The 13,021-nt window shown below is 44.8% G+C and overlaps 1 protein-coding gene across 1 annotated transcript; it reads right to left on the bottom strand.

Annotated features, from left to right (window-relative positions):
* Positions 1 to 2,479: 2,479 nt before the first annotated feature.
* Positions 2,480 to 5,845, bottom strand: LOC135994916 (gap junction beta-2 protein-like). The gene is made up of 2 exons (XM_065645852.1): positions 5,764 to 5,845; positions 2,480 to 3,336 (listed from the first exon to the last, which is right to left on the bottom strand). Exon 2 carries the CDS (start codon positions 3,312 to 3,314, stop codon positions 2,637 to 2,639), a length of 678 nt encoding a protein of 225 aa, XP_065501924.1. The 5' UTR covers positions 3,315 to 3,336; positions 5,764 to 5,845; the 3' UTR covers positions 2,480 to 2,636.
* Positions 5,846 to 13,021: the final 7,176 nt, after the last annotated feature.

Below are 13,021 nucleotides of genomic sequence, written 5' to 3'. Positions count from 1 at the left end.
TTTTAATCTGTAGGAAATTCATTTGTAGGTCAATAGGTGCACTTCCTATGTTCCTATGAAGTATCTGAACTTTTTTTCCCTACAAAGCAGCTATTTAGTCAAATTTAATATACACAGAAATCTCAGTAAATATGTGCTGGTAGAGCTGTTATCACCTGATGCTGCAGTTCTGGATCAAAACTCCCTTTTGGCCTCTTCCAAACACTTTCCCTATTTCTATTTTTTTTTTCCCTGTGTAATGATCTGGTTGCCAAACTGATAGTTGAAGATAACCTCCTTGTGTTAGTGTTAACCAGTTTTGGTGTATCGCATTCCAAGTTACGGTTAAACTCAAAAACAGGCAGGAAAAACAAACGTTCTTCCTTATGGAGATGGTTAAATTATTTGTCACCAACCTTTTCCAGCTGCAGTTCTGCTAGTACAAGGCTGGCCTAGGCAGCACATTTGATTTCTAGCAGGGGTCACATATGTGACCTTCCACTTTTAGCTCATGAAGATTGCAGGGTAACAGGAACATAACCAATTGAAAAAACAACGTGCAGCAGAAGGCTAGAATCCTTACAGTAGTCATTAAATGTAGTGTTGGTGCATACATTTTCCACTATGGTAAACAGATTCTCATTAGACACATTAGGTAATACACGGCACATACAAGTAATACAGAAAACAGACACCACATGAGTGCTTTATTTATAATTTCAGAAAAAAAAATTCTGTTGTTACAAAAGAAATGTAATACTAGAGCACTGGGAGTGTAGATAGTTTGTTCTATTCATACTCGTACATGGAACAATACAGGAACTTTACCAAGCACAAACCTGATATGTGCCAAGCTTTGTTCTTTAGAGCTGAATTAGGGATGTTTTCACAGTCCAAGTTTCCAATTCAGCTGAGTATTAACGACTTTCCATCTTTTTGTTCATGCTTCTGAGGATGGTGGTTTTGTTTTTCTTGCTCCCCTCTTAGATGACAGCTTTCCATCTGCAGTCAAGTGGTAACACTGGGTGTAGCTCACAAGCAATGGAGTCCTGTTCATGCTCCGCTTCCAGTGCACAGTGAGGGGTCACACATCTTAACATCACTTTGTTTACTCCATCAGTGATAAACTTAAATGTGCAGTAAGAGATGGATGCAAATTGAGAAGCTGAGATAGCACGCATTCATTTTGGGTAAAAGTCTGTTCTTAAAGCTAAGGAGGGGAAATAGCCAGTTTTCTAGAAGTGGGTTCAGTGGGCAGGCACTTGGGAGATAAACTGTGTTGCTGTATGTGCTGGTGCAGCTGCCTGTGAGGCAGAAAACATGTTTTGAGGCTACTTTGGAGAGACAAGACCACATTGACTCACATAGGTCTTCATGTTAGTAATATGCAATTTACAGCTCAGCAATGCAAACTTCAAAAAAAATATCAAGTTCCTCCTCATTTCTGATTAGGTCCCTTTGCTATTTTAGCTCTGCAAGCTATGTGTAATTCCTGCTAGACCTACTGTAAGAAGAGGAATGGTGATTTGGCCTCACAGTGTGGAATGTCAGAGAGACTGGGAGTGGTTTGATGGACTCACTTGAAAGGTACCTTAGATAGGGAGGTTTCCTGAAGAAAAGCTGTGCAGGTTGGATAGGAAAAAGGGACTGATGAAGGAGCACTGGTAGGTGCAATCTACTGCATATCATGCTGTAAAGTGTTGAAGCACTTCTTTTGGATAACAAGCAGAATGAAACAAAGCCATTTTTCTTGGCTTTTACTGGAAAAAACTCTTTAAAGGTACACAGCTGAAGGAGGCAAAATCATGTGGTAAAAGTCTCTCTGTCAAATAAAATCTACTTTATTGAGATCCTTCACAAAGTGTTGGAGGGGAGCAAGAGAAGGAGGAAGACAGTTGGTCTGTCCCCACCTTCTAAAAGGTGACAATCCTTTTTTTTCTCCTGACCAAGAGAATGAAAAAAACAAACTTCATTCCTCCCACTGCTGCAGCCCCTGTGAGTGGAGGGAGGCAGCACCGACCTAATGACATTCAAAAGCAGTTGAGACTTACCACCCTCAACCCTATAGGAGATGCTCCTCAGTGCAGGTGAGGAGACAAAAAAATAAAAGCCATTACAGGTGCCCAGCAGAGCCAATAGCATGCATTGCCATGGAGTACCCATATTGCATTTCCTTGTTCTCCAGAATATTTGAGAGAATAGGACACCTGCTATAAACACAATCACCTCCCTGTCTTCCCTTTCACAAGCCTTAACTTCCCCCACAAAAACCCTTCACCCCACTTTGGACTGAAACCCTTTGTTACTGACTTGCCTCTGAGGATGACACAGTGCATTTGTGATTCCTGGCTCTTCTTTGGGCACTTGAGCCTTCTCTGGGCCTTTCCACTCCCACTTTTTGAAAAGTGGGCCTGTCTTGGAAAAGCTGCTGCCAGAAGGCTGCTCTCTCTATTTGCAGATGCAGGAATACTGAATTAGCTCTTGATCTTTAAAACCCGCCTCAGTGGCAGCTTCCCAGGGAGGCTATCATTTCTAAAACCTGAATGAACTTTCTTTTTTTATCCTTTTCCTTGAGTGTGAAAATATTGTGGATTCTTTTCTGACACATAAGATAGTTTGAGGGAAATGGGGAGCTAGAAAATCCTGAAACCAGTTAATTACTTTAAAACTGGTGTTTTCTTGGATTCTTTCATGCAAATTTTAATCACTAGGTAACATAACTCAGCCAGATTCAATGTAATGCAGATCCCAGACACAGCAAGCATGAAAATAGTAAATGTGGTTTTCTCAGTGGGCCGAGACACAAAACAATCCACAACATTGGGGCAGGGCCATGCGTCACACTTCACCAGGCGAGGCATCTGGTACCCATCGTACATGTAATAGAATACATACATGAAGACAGCTTCAAAGACAACCCGGAAGAAGATGCTGCTGGTGTATGTCCACCATAGGGCACCTCGAATGTGAATCTTTTCATTTTTCAACTCTTCAATATCAATTTTCTCGCCGTTTCTGAACCGCCTTTTCTTCTCATGCCTGGTGTAAGCTACGTGCATGGCCACCAGCAGCGCAGGTGTGGAAACAAAGATGAGCTGCAGGGCCCAGAGTCTGATGTGAGAGATGGGGAAAAAGTGATCATAGCAAACATTTCTGCACCCAGGCTGAAGTGTGTTGCAGACAAAATCTTGTTGTTCATCCCCCCAGACTTTCTCTGCAGCCACAACCAAGATCATAATACGGAAGATGAACAGGACTGTGAGCCATATCTTCCCGATGCTGGTGGAGTGTTTATTTACGCCTCCTAAAACGGCCTGCAGAGATCCCCAGTCCATCTTCTGTTCTGTGCCCTTTTACCTGCAGGATGACAACACACCAAATGGTCAGTTCTCAAAGGGTAAAGAATCAATTCTAGACCTTCTGCAAATGAGAGGACTTCCTAGTACTCACTCAAGAGCCCTTGGCAAATGCAAGTCACTTTCATTAATGTCACCCATATGTTTACGGATTCAAACAGCTTATTAAACTCTCTCCATGTTTTTACGATGGGACAAGCATACCTTGATACATTTCTCAACAAGGCTTTGGGCAGTAAATAAGTTACATCTTCAAATACATTTCCTCCATGCATCCTGTATGCCCTCCTTCCATTTCCTGAGATATTTCCCTTTCTGTGGTTGACTCTCTTCAGTGTTTTGTCTCTAAGTGTATCTCCCAAAGCAACAGAAATTATTATCACTGCACAAGTTAAGGCCACATCCACACATGGTAGAGACTTCTCTAGTTTTCATAGTATTTTTTTGCCAATGCCACCAGCCCTAGAAGGCTGGGCTGGTGCTTTCTTTGCCTCAGTCCTCCTAGACACCTCCAATAAGCCTTCAAGGCTTTCTGCTGTAGCTCAGACATGTCCCTTTCTTGGCAGGCCTTTCACCTCAGAAGTACAGCATTTGATTTTGCCCACACTGCTGAGAAGCCTCAAGCCGGTTCTGTCAGGGCTGTATTCATATACGGCACAAACCAAGGAGAAGATACTGCAGAGCCTGCCCTTCCACACTCATTGCTGTCTCTTCCGGAAAGGAGACAAGCAGAGCCATAGAGGAAAAAGCCCTCAGCTAAAGAGTGTGTTGATTTTCTAGATGCTATCACACCCAGCAGAATAAACAGGAGGTGCAACATCAGGGAAGCTCCCTTTCAGCTTTCCTTTTTCCCTCCTACTCTTGAAAATGAAAATCCACATTCTTTGCCCCTTTGAAAGTTAAACATAGGTTTTGCTGAAGTCAGAATTCAGTCTCAGGGCTCAGCTTTCACTGATTGCAGCCATTTAGAAACTAACACTGAATTGGAGAAAACACTTTGAAAACAGAGGTGGGAACTTGCATAGCTGGTCCATCATTTCTCAGGGCTAGGGCTCAACTTTGCTGCATGGGAGAGCCACTGGCCTGGGGATAAGAGCTCCATCTCCTCTTGGTGCAGGCTGTGTGCTGTGGGGAGAGCATGGAACCTTGCAACACCACACTGGTCAAACTTCTCCAAATCTGAGAATTCTCACACAACAGATTAAAAAAAAAATCATAATAACTTCTCTACCCTGGTGTAGTTACAACACAACTAAAGCACCAACGTGCCCCAACAGATACCCTTGGTACAAGGGCCTAGCTTGTACAGACAAGCCTTGAGGCAAGAGGGAGAGGTCAGATTTACTGTGATGAAGGGGAAATCGGGTAAGCCAAAAAAAAAGAAAACCCACCCAAAAAACCTAAAAAAAACCCGAGCTTCGAGAAGGTGGTGGAATTCCTTAGATTTCTCATGCTTTGTCTCTGCTGAAACTGGCAGCATTCTATGCAAGTTTTTACTGTGACCTTAACTCTAGGCTATGATGAGATACCTGACCCTTTCTGTTAAGAATTTCCTCATGTCTGTTGCATAGCCATTAAAATAAAGTCAGTGAAACCTTCACAAGGGGCTAATAAGGACTGAAGGAAGGCATTTCTAGTGTCTTTCCTGGTGGAAAGAACAGCCTGGGCTCCCAGTGTGGGCTCGCAAAGCACTTTTGAACCAGTGCTGCAAGTTTTTTGGGGAAAAAAAACCCCACACACACAAAAACCCCACGTTTCTCCCTCCTCATCTGCCACTACAGAAACACTGAAATTGGCTGTGGGCACAGGGTGAACCTACCGCGACACTCACCCTGCGAACCAAGGCGTTGGGAACCGCTCGAAATCTCCGCTTTGCGATTTCAAGCCGGACGCTCTGAGGCAGCTCCCAGCCCATCCCTCCCTCCGCAACCAGCTTCGCTCCCGCTGAGCTCCCGGGCGGCAGGACCGTGGGGCGGACACGCAGCCCGCAGCGAGCCTTTTGCCGCGGAAACGCCACGGCCGATTGCAATCGAATCCTGTCAGCAGACACCGTTTTGGCTTTGAGGCCCGACGGCTCCCCCCGGAGCAGGCTGCGCTGCGGGAGAGCTCCGGCTGCCGCCCATCCCGACCCGCAGCCCCGCAGCCTCAGCCAGTCCCAGGGCTGAGGGCGGCCAGTCCCAGCCCAAGCACGGCTGCATCGCCGACAGGTCCTCGCAGGCAACCGAAGGACAGGGCCACGGCGTGACGACCCCGGCCCCGCAGCGCCCCGCTCCGCTACCTGCGGCCGCCCCGATCCCAACCCCGCCGGGGACGCTCCCAGGCCGGGCTTCCCTCCGCCACGCTTCCCCGAACCCGACCCGCCCAGGAGGCGCACAGCTTAACCCCGGTCCCACCGCCCCAGCACACGGGAGCCGCTCCGGCCGCTCACCTGGCACGGCTCGGCAGGGTACCCGGGACGCAACCTACGCGCCGCGCTGTTCCGCGCTGCTCCGCTCCCGGGTCCGGCGGTGCCTGCGGAGCAGCCGGTCCCAGCCTCGCCACCCCGAAGCTTAAGATCCCTCCCCATTCACCTGCCGCCGCTTTTAACCCGCCCCCCGCCCTCCTCTGATCGTGCTGGGCTCCTCCGGCCGCCCGCGGAGGCGGCGGGGACCCGGGGCGGGGCTGGGGAGCCCGTCCCCACCGAGGGGCTGGGCTGGGCTGGGGCCGCCGGCGCTGGGCTCTGCTGTGCCCTGCTGTGCCCTGCAGTGCTAGCGGGGCGGGAGCTGCTGCGGACGGTGCGGGGCTCCAAAGCCCCCACTGCCCCCGCGGGCAGCGCCCTCCGGTTCGTCCGGGACGTCCTTGCCCGGAGTCCTGCCCAGGGACGGGCATCGGGCAGAGCGGGCTCGGTACCCTGCAAGTGCGGCCCCGCGCCGCGATTGATTCCCAAGCGTCAGCACAAAACATGTATCGGGGGGGAAATCCAGTCCCGGGAGTCCCTCCGAAAACACCTCTGTGTCGTGTCAGCTCGGCCAGTCGTCACCGTGAGCCAATTCGGTCAGACAAAATGCAACTCCAGGGAACTTTCTGTAGCATGAGACAAGGCTGGAGAAAGAAATCTCAGAGACTTTCTTAGATGGCTTGAGTTTGGAAGACAAGGAGCAGATAAACGAACTGCTAGTTTGATACTAACAATTGAATGATCTTGGTAGCCAGTTGTAGACTGGTAGCCAGCCAGCTGACAACTAAGGACAGGATAGAAGACAGTTGCTTTCCCTTTTGAAATCTTGTGGGCATTCTTACAGCTGTAAGAAACCTTTCTAGTATTCTCACTAGTGTGCACAACCTTGATTTCACTGCTACTGCTCAAAGAAGAGAGTTAAAGTTGTTTTTTTGTGAGATAAAATAATCTAGTAGAAAGTATAGAGAGTGAATCAGAGTTACTCACCGTGTGAAAAGTCACCAGGTGTTATTTTTCTGGAACTTGAGCTCGAGCTCTGTTGACAATTAAAAAAAAAAAAATTTAAAAGGCCTCTTCTAGCTATATAATCCTTTAAATCCCATATTTAAGGAAAGTTTCTGAGCATGGACGCCATGGCCAGTCAGGTGTGAATTACTTGGACCAGCACTGCAGCACTGACCCTGGGCTTAGCTTGTGAAGTATACCAGGTATTGCTGGCAGGCTCACACAGTCTGCGCTTCACCCAAAACATCCAACCAAAAACGACTTCTATTAAATGATGCTTCATTGCAACACAATAAAGAGTCTTTGCTTTTTAAAACACTGTGACCCAATATCCTACCAGAAAAGAATGCTGTGTAAAAGAGTGTGTGTAGAAAAGCTAGAAGGTCGTGAAATGCCATGCATAGGACTTGTGAGATAATAAAAACTTTTCTAAGTATATGAAGTACTCCTGGAAATGGTGTGTTTCTTTCCGTATATTGAAGCAAAGATCTGTCCCGTATATTGCACTTAGTCCTGAGCGTGGTTTTATGAGACGTGTCTGGAAGTAGAAATGCTTTCATCAGTAGGGATTTAAATAAAACTGAAGCTTGATCTAGTAATTTGTATAGATAACAATTACGAGTAACTAGAACTTGCATGTTTATCTGAGAGATGGCAAAGTGAATGTGTTTTTTCCCTCAGAGGTTTAGAAAATGAAATCAGATATCTAAGATCTTTAAATAATCTAAGAAGAAATGTCTGGAAGAATCAACTATGGTTTAGAAAATACCCAAGTCTGATAGTAGTAAATGTAAATGCTTGAAAGAAATCCACAGCTCATGTTGCTCAGTATTGCCACAGCAGTTTTCATTTATAACCAAAAAAACCTATGGTAAAGCTGAGTGCTGCCTTTACTTTTCTTCATTTTTGTTTGCTTGCTTGTACGTGTGAGGAAGTATGTAATGCTTTATTTGGGAATGAGAGAGGAATCCTAGCAAGGAATTCTAACAGCGCACAAACCCAGGGTGCAGGCTATGCTTTGTTTCACATCTGGCTAGTTGGCAGGAGGTGCGAGCGCCAAGTATTAACAACTCTGGCATCTGGAAAGGTTCAGGTGCAAGGAAGGGTTATTCTGGTAGCACTGAAGGTGATGAATGTTACAAAGTGTGTATATATGTTCAAAATATTGATTCTTGTGGATTGCGAAGTAATGTGAAAATAAAAGCTTCATAAAAATAGGAAAATAAATACTGTTGTTGCTTTCTCAACACAGAAACAGGTTTTAGCTTATTTCAAGACAGCAGAAATCTTTGTATCATCTTCCAGTAATGTCTTACAGCTTTTCAAAGACTAGTTCTGCATCCGTTCATTCAACAGCCCTCAGGCACCTCCAGAGGCTCTGTCTGGATCTATACTTTTAATAACCCTTGCTTCACTTTCTGCTTTGTCTAACCATATTTTGACATCACCTGTATCTAGATTATATAAATACTTAATATTTATCCCATACATATCTCAAAATCCACAAGATCCTGGATTAATTAACTCAATAGCCTAATTAAGTTTGGTGGAAAAAAAAAAACCAACCAGCAAACAAACAAAGAAAAAACCCCACACATTTAATGTACTGAAAACCTGCTCTTATATGATTTTGTGGGACATTCCTGAGTCCTCACCATTGGGAATAATACCTAATTGTCTTTACCTCTTCATCTCCTCCAAAAATGCATCAACTCTGTCATATCCTCTCTCCATTCTTTTTATTCTGTGCTGAAAGGCCTAATTTGTTGAATCTATGCCATGCAGGAGCTGTTATATGGCTTTACTACCCTCATCACAACTTTTTGTGTCTTTTTTCCAAGAGCAGTCCAAGTACCTGCACAGTTTATATATGCATGGAGCAATGCCTTCTGTTGCACTCTCCATCATTTTCTAGTCATTCCTATTTACTTGTTTTCATTTTTTCAGAGACCTCAAAGCAATGAATTGGCTTTTTCATAGTCACTCCAAGATTCTTTCCTGGGTACATATATGCCCACATGCTTGAATGGGTGTACTTTGGGTTAATTTTCTCACTTTGTATTAGTTTGCCCTAGCAAACGCTAAGGTGCCATTTTATTTTCTAGTTACACTGGATAAGATCTTCCGCTATTCCTCATGGTCAGGTGTAGTTTTGACTACTTGAAAGCATCACTTTTATAATGTGCTATTCACAAGCATTTTGATTTTTGCTAATTCATATGTGTAGCAACCTCCTTATTCATAATTTTTGCTTAAAATGAGGCTCTTTCAACACCTAGCAGCTTACTTGCTACTTGTCATGCCCAATTGCTGTTAATCAACTGGAAATGCAGCTATAGACTCAGATTGCACTTTGGAAATAGTTTTAATTTATTTGAGGCTGAGCTAAACATGTGTTACACCTGACATTTTTGCACTAACATCAGCAATAAAAGCACCTTCCTGGTTTGACTCAGCATGTGTAACCAGTTTGTTTCTGCGTTTACTTTTCAAATGCTTGTTTTAGTCATGCTGAGACAAAAAATACCATATTTGTTTAGCCTTTGAGCAAACCATTTTGTGTCCTTTGATATCTTTACACACATACTAGTGTCTGAAATAGGTACCCAGCCATTATTTTCATGTTCACTTTAATTGCCATCCCAGTCATTAAAAAATAAGCATTTGCATTTTACAGAACAGTGCCTGAGGCATTGTTGGCGAGGTCTGGCTAATATGAATACATGGTCTTAGGAGCTCAAATCTGTAAAGCTGTAGCTCCCATGTCTCCTACACAACACAGAATTCTAAAAGCTTACACAGCCCCCATGTTCAGTACACTCTGCCTCCTACCTCCCCGCACAGAAAAATAGGTTCGTGTGTCATTTTCAAGGAACATTTTATTTACAAAGAACAAACTTTTATTGTTTGACATAAATACTTTGTTTGCTACTTCCTCATCTTTCAGCTTTCTTGTAGTAAAAAGTTAATTTGATAAAAATACCACTGTGGTTAAGTGCTGTAGGAGGAAGGTGAGAGCATGTGAGGTTGGTCTGAGTGTGAAAACAGAACTCAATTTGCTTTTTAAACCCAACTGAATGGAAGGGCTGCAAAGATCCTGGTTTATGTCAATGTTGGTGCAGGTCACTCTCAATTCTCTGGCCACAGACATTGATTCTATATTCCTTACATTCTCTAAAAGCTTCTCTGTCAGACAGTTTAAGATCACTGAAAAAAAGAAGCCAGTGCAGAAGACATCAACCTTTGTTTATGTTCACTGCCCAGCTCAAACAATTCAGGAGGCTTCTGGAGAAGGATACAGCTTGCCCAGGCTGGCCTTGCAGCTCACGGGTCTCCATTCTCCTAAGCTCCACAGAACCTTGCTCTGCTGGTGCACAAAAACTCACACCCTTTCATGGGTAAATCAGAGTTGGTGAGTAAAACCCATATTTTCTACCTCTTGCTCAAAAAATGTTTTGGGAGAGAGTAGCGGAGTCTCATGGTACCTTTTCACAGAGAGGGTCCCATTTCGCCAACAGCTCTATCATGAAGATGCACCATAGGGCCAGGCACAGACAGGCAGAGGAGGGTTTATAAAGGAGGGTCATGACTTTGCTTCTGGGAAGGTGCTTTCCGGGAAGGTGCTTTCCACTGTCCCTCAGAAAAAATCTCTCCCCAAAGGAGAGGGGTGTAGGCTACAGGCCAGAGCTAGGGGCAGACCTTTCTTTTGGCTAATTCCCACCCTTTCTCATGCATATTACATGTCTGTAAATGCACTAGTAGGATTCCAGCAACGTTTTCTCAGGTTTGCCAAGAGCACTTTAATCTTTGATGCTTATCTGAGGAGGTTTTGTTCTTCTTTATCTCTTGGGGCACACAGAGTGTAGAAGAAACCCACGCTAGTTTACTTATTCACAGATAAGAATGGGAAGAAGCCAATGAGAGGCAATGAGTGGCAATGCTCGAGCCTGGGGACAGAAATTGCCAAAGGCAGTTTTGATGGAGCAGCCATGAAGGCTGCAAAGTACAAAAGATAGTGCCAGTGAAGCCTGAAGAGAGACTGGGTGCCAACAGTGGGAGAAGGACTGATCCTATACACCCCACAGAGGGAAGGGGAAGACATGAGAGGGAAGCATTGGAATTAAAATTTCTGCTGAGTCGTTGTGCTTAGTGACAGGAGCTCAAAGGGGACAGAGGTGAGAGTGGACAGCATCTGAGAATGATGTATGACGACTCTGAGGAAAGTGGGCTGGACTCACATGTTGCATTGTTTTAATCCAATCTGAATAAAGTATATTCGCTTGTTTCTTTTGTCAATATTCAAATCACTGACTACGTGACTAACCCAGCAGAGTTTGCTGAGGTCTCAAGTGCAAGTCCTGAATGAGACTGAAAACAAGAATAGGATGATTCAGTAATGACCTGGTTGCACCTATGTATGCATCATATTAACCAAGTCATTTATTGCATGCAAATACATAATGGGAAACATTTCCTCTTGCTAAGCTAATCAGAGACAAAGGAGTTGAACTGGGTTTGGGAAGGTACATTCGTGAGGAACTAAGGGAATTAAGTTAAAATGTGATGCTGTTAAAAAAAAAAAAAAAAAAGGTAGTGACTATTACAAAGGAGCTTTCCATCCAGAAGCTGCAGTCAAGTCCACACCAACACATTGCACCAACAGATCTGTGGTGGGTTACAGCTGTGACCTGGAGATCTTGTGTCCATGTGGTGCTCTTAGTCAGCTGCAACCCCTGGGCCCTTTAGGTGGCATCCCCAAGTCCAGTGCTGCTCACTGGAGCAGTGCCCCTGGGAACAGGCTTGTGAAGCTCTATGGGATGCATCTGGGAAATGTCCCAGGAAATGCGGCCAAGTCAAATTCTCAAATGCTCACTGTTTCTTTCTTCATCCCCTAGTTTTTCTGCATTCCACAATTTTAGACCTTTTTCCTGGCAATTCAACTACTTGTCAAACAGCACTTGTCACTCATCCCATCAGATGGCTCCTTCCCATGTCAAAGCCCAGCAGTTTTGTATTTGTGGGTATTCAAGAACAAGGGCTCCATCGCCACTGAGGGGTGAAGATGATCTAGCACTCTGCAAAGGGATTATGCACATCGTTTGGAGAATGCTCAAAATGTGCTGATTTTTGGCGGCCATCTATATTCAGTGGAGCAGATTAAAAAAGAGCACAGTGTGACAGGGTAAGATGGTGATGCTGAGCGGGGAAAATCTACAGCATCTGCAGAGTTCTTGGGCGCTGAAGCACACCAAACTACGTGAGAAGCTGGCACTAGTGCCCCTGTACAGAGACAACATCAGGAGAGCTCTTATCATGACAGAAAACCAAGCAGGCAGCTGCATGCTCGAGCTTGACTGCTGTTAGTCAATGGGCAACAATTTGGAGCTGGAAAGTCAACAGAAATTATGCAAGACTGTGAGGCTGTGCATTGTACAGGAAATAATAAAGGAAGCTGAAGTAGGTTTCAGGAAGACCTGTTTGCCCAAGGCCCACTGAGTATATAATGGAAAAGGGTATATTCCCAGATTATACCTATACTGGGAAGGTCAACAGAAGCCTGCCATGTAAAGTAACAGGGTTTGAACAGGGAAACTACAAGCCACGCACGCTTCAAAGAACACAAAAAAGGTGAGACAGCAGTATCTGCCCAGATCCACTCCCTCTCTTTGTGAATAGTGTTTTTTGAGTGACAGATGTAGTTCATCAATGTCTATGCTAGAAACCAAACAGCATTAAATGTCTACTCATTGGCGTTGCACAAACTTGAAAAGATACCAGTGATGATCTATGCGCTACCTTGTACCTAGGAGGGAAATGTTACCAGCAGAGTGGGCAGTGCAGTCAGCTTGCTGGGGTGATTCTGCTGACCTGAAACAGCCAGACACAAAACCAAATAGCAAAGTACACAAAAATGCTATTGAGCTGAGGGCATCTCCATCTGTCAAAGGCAGGTCCTGCTGCCCTCGAGTCTGGGGGAGGTGGGGCTGGACTACAGCACGGTATTGCTGCTTGGAAGGACTCTTCCAAGTTCTACAGCATATGCAAACCCTAGGCTAGTAGCACAAGTCTCAGGTAGTGTATCTGATATGTAAAACCTGATAAACACACACATAAAACCAGAGGAAATATTAGATACCTTGCTAACATCAAACAAACAAAACTCCAAACAAACAAACAACCCCCCAACTTTTTACTAAAGTAATTCTTCTGCGGTTGACTAAAATTTTTATAGGCCAGTAAGTGT

The sequence above is a fragment of the Caloenas nicobarica genome, chromosome 1 (assembly GCF_036013445.1).
Source record: "Caloenas nicobarica isolate bCalNic1 chromosome 1, bCalNic1.hap1, whole genome shotgun sequence".
Classification (NCBI taxonomy): Eukaryota; Metazoa; Chordata; class Aves; order Columbiformes; family Columbidae; genus Caloenas; species Caloenas nicobarica.
Note: the sequence above shows the minus strand (reverse complement) of the source record. Positions and strands in the feature narration are given on the sequence as shown.

Bases quoted from the DNA above. Each gene is read 5' to 3' on its own strand.
- LOC135994916 (XM_065645852.1), bottom strand. From the start codon at position 3,314: ATGGACTGGGGATCTCTGCAGGCCGTTTTAGGAGGCGTAAATAAACAC.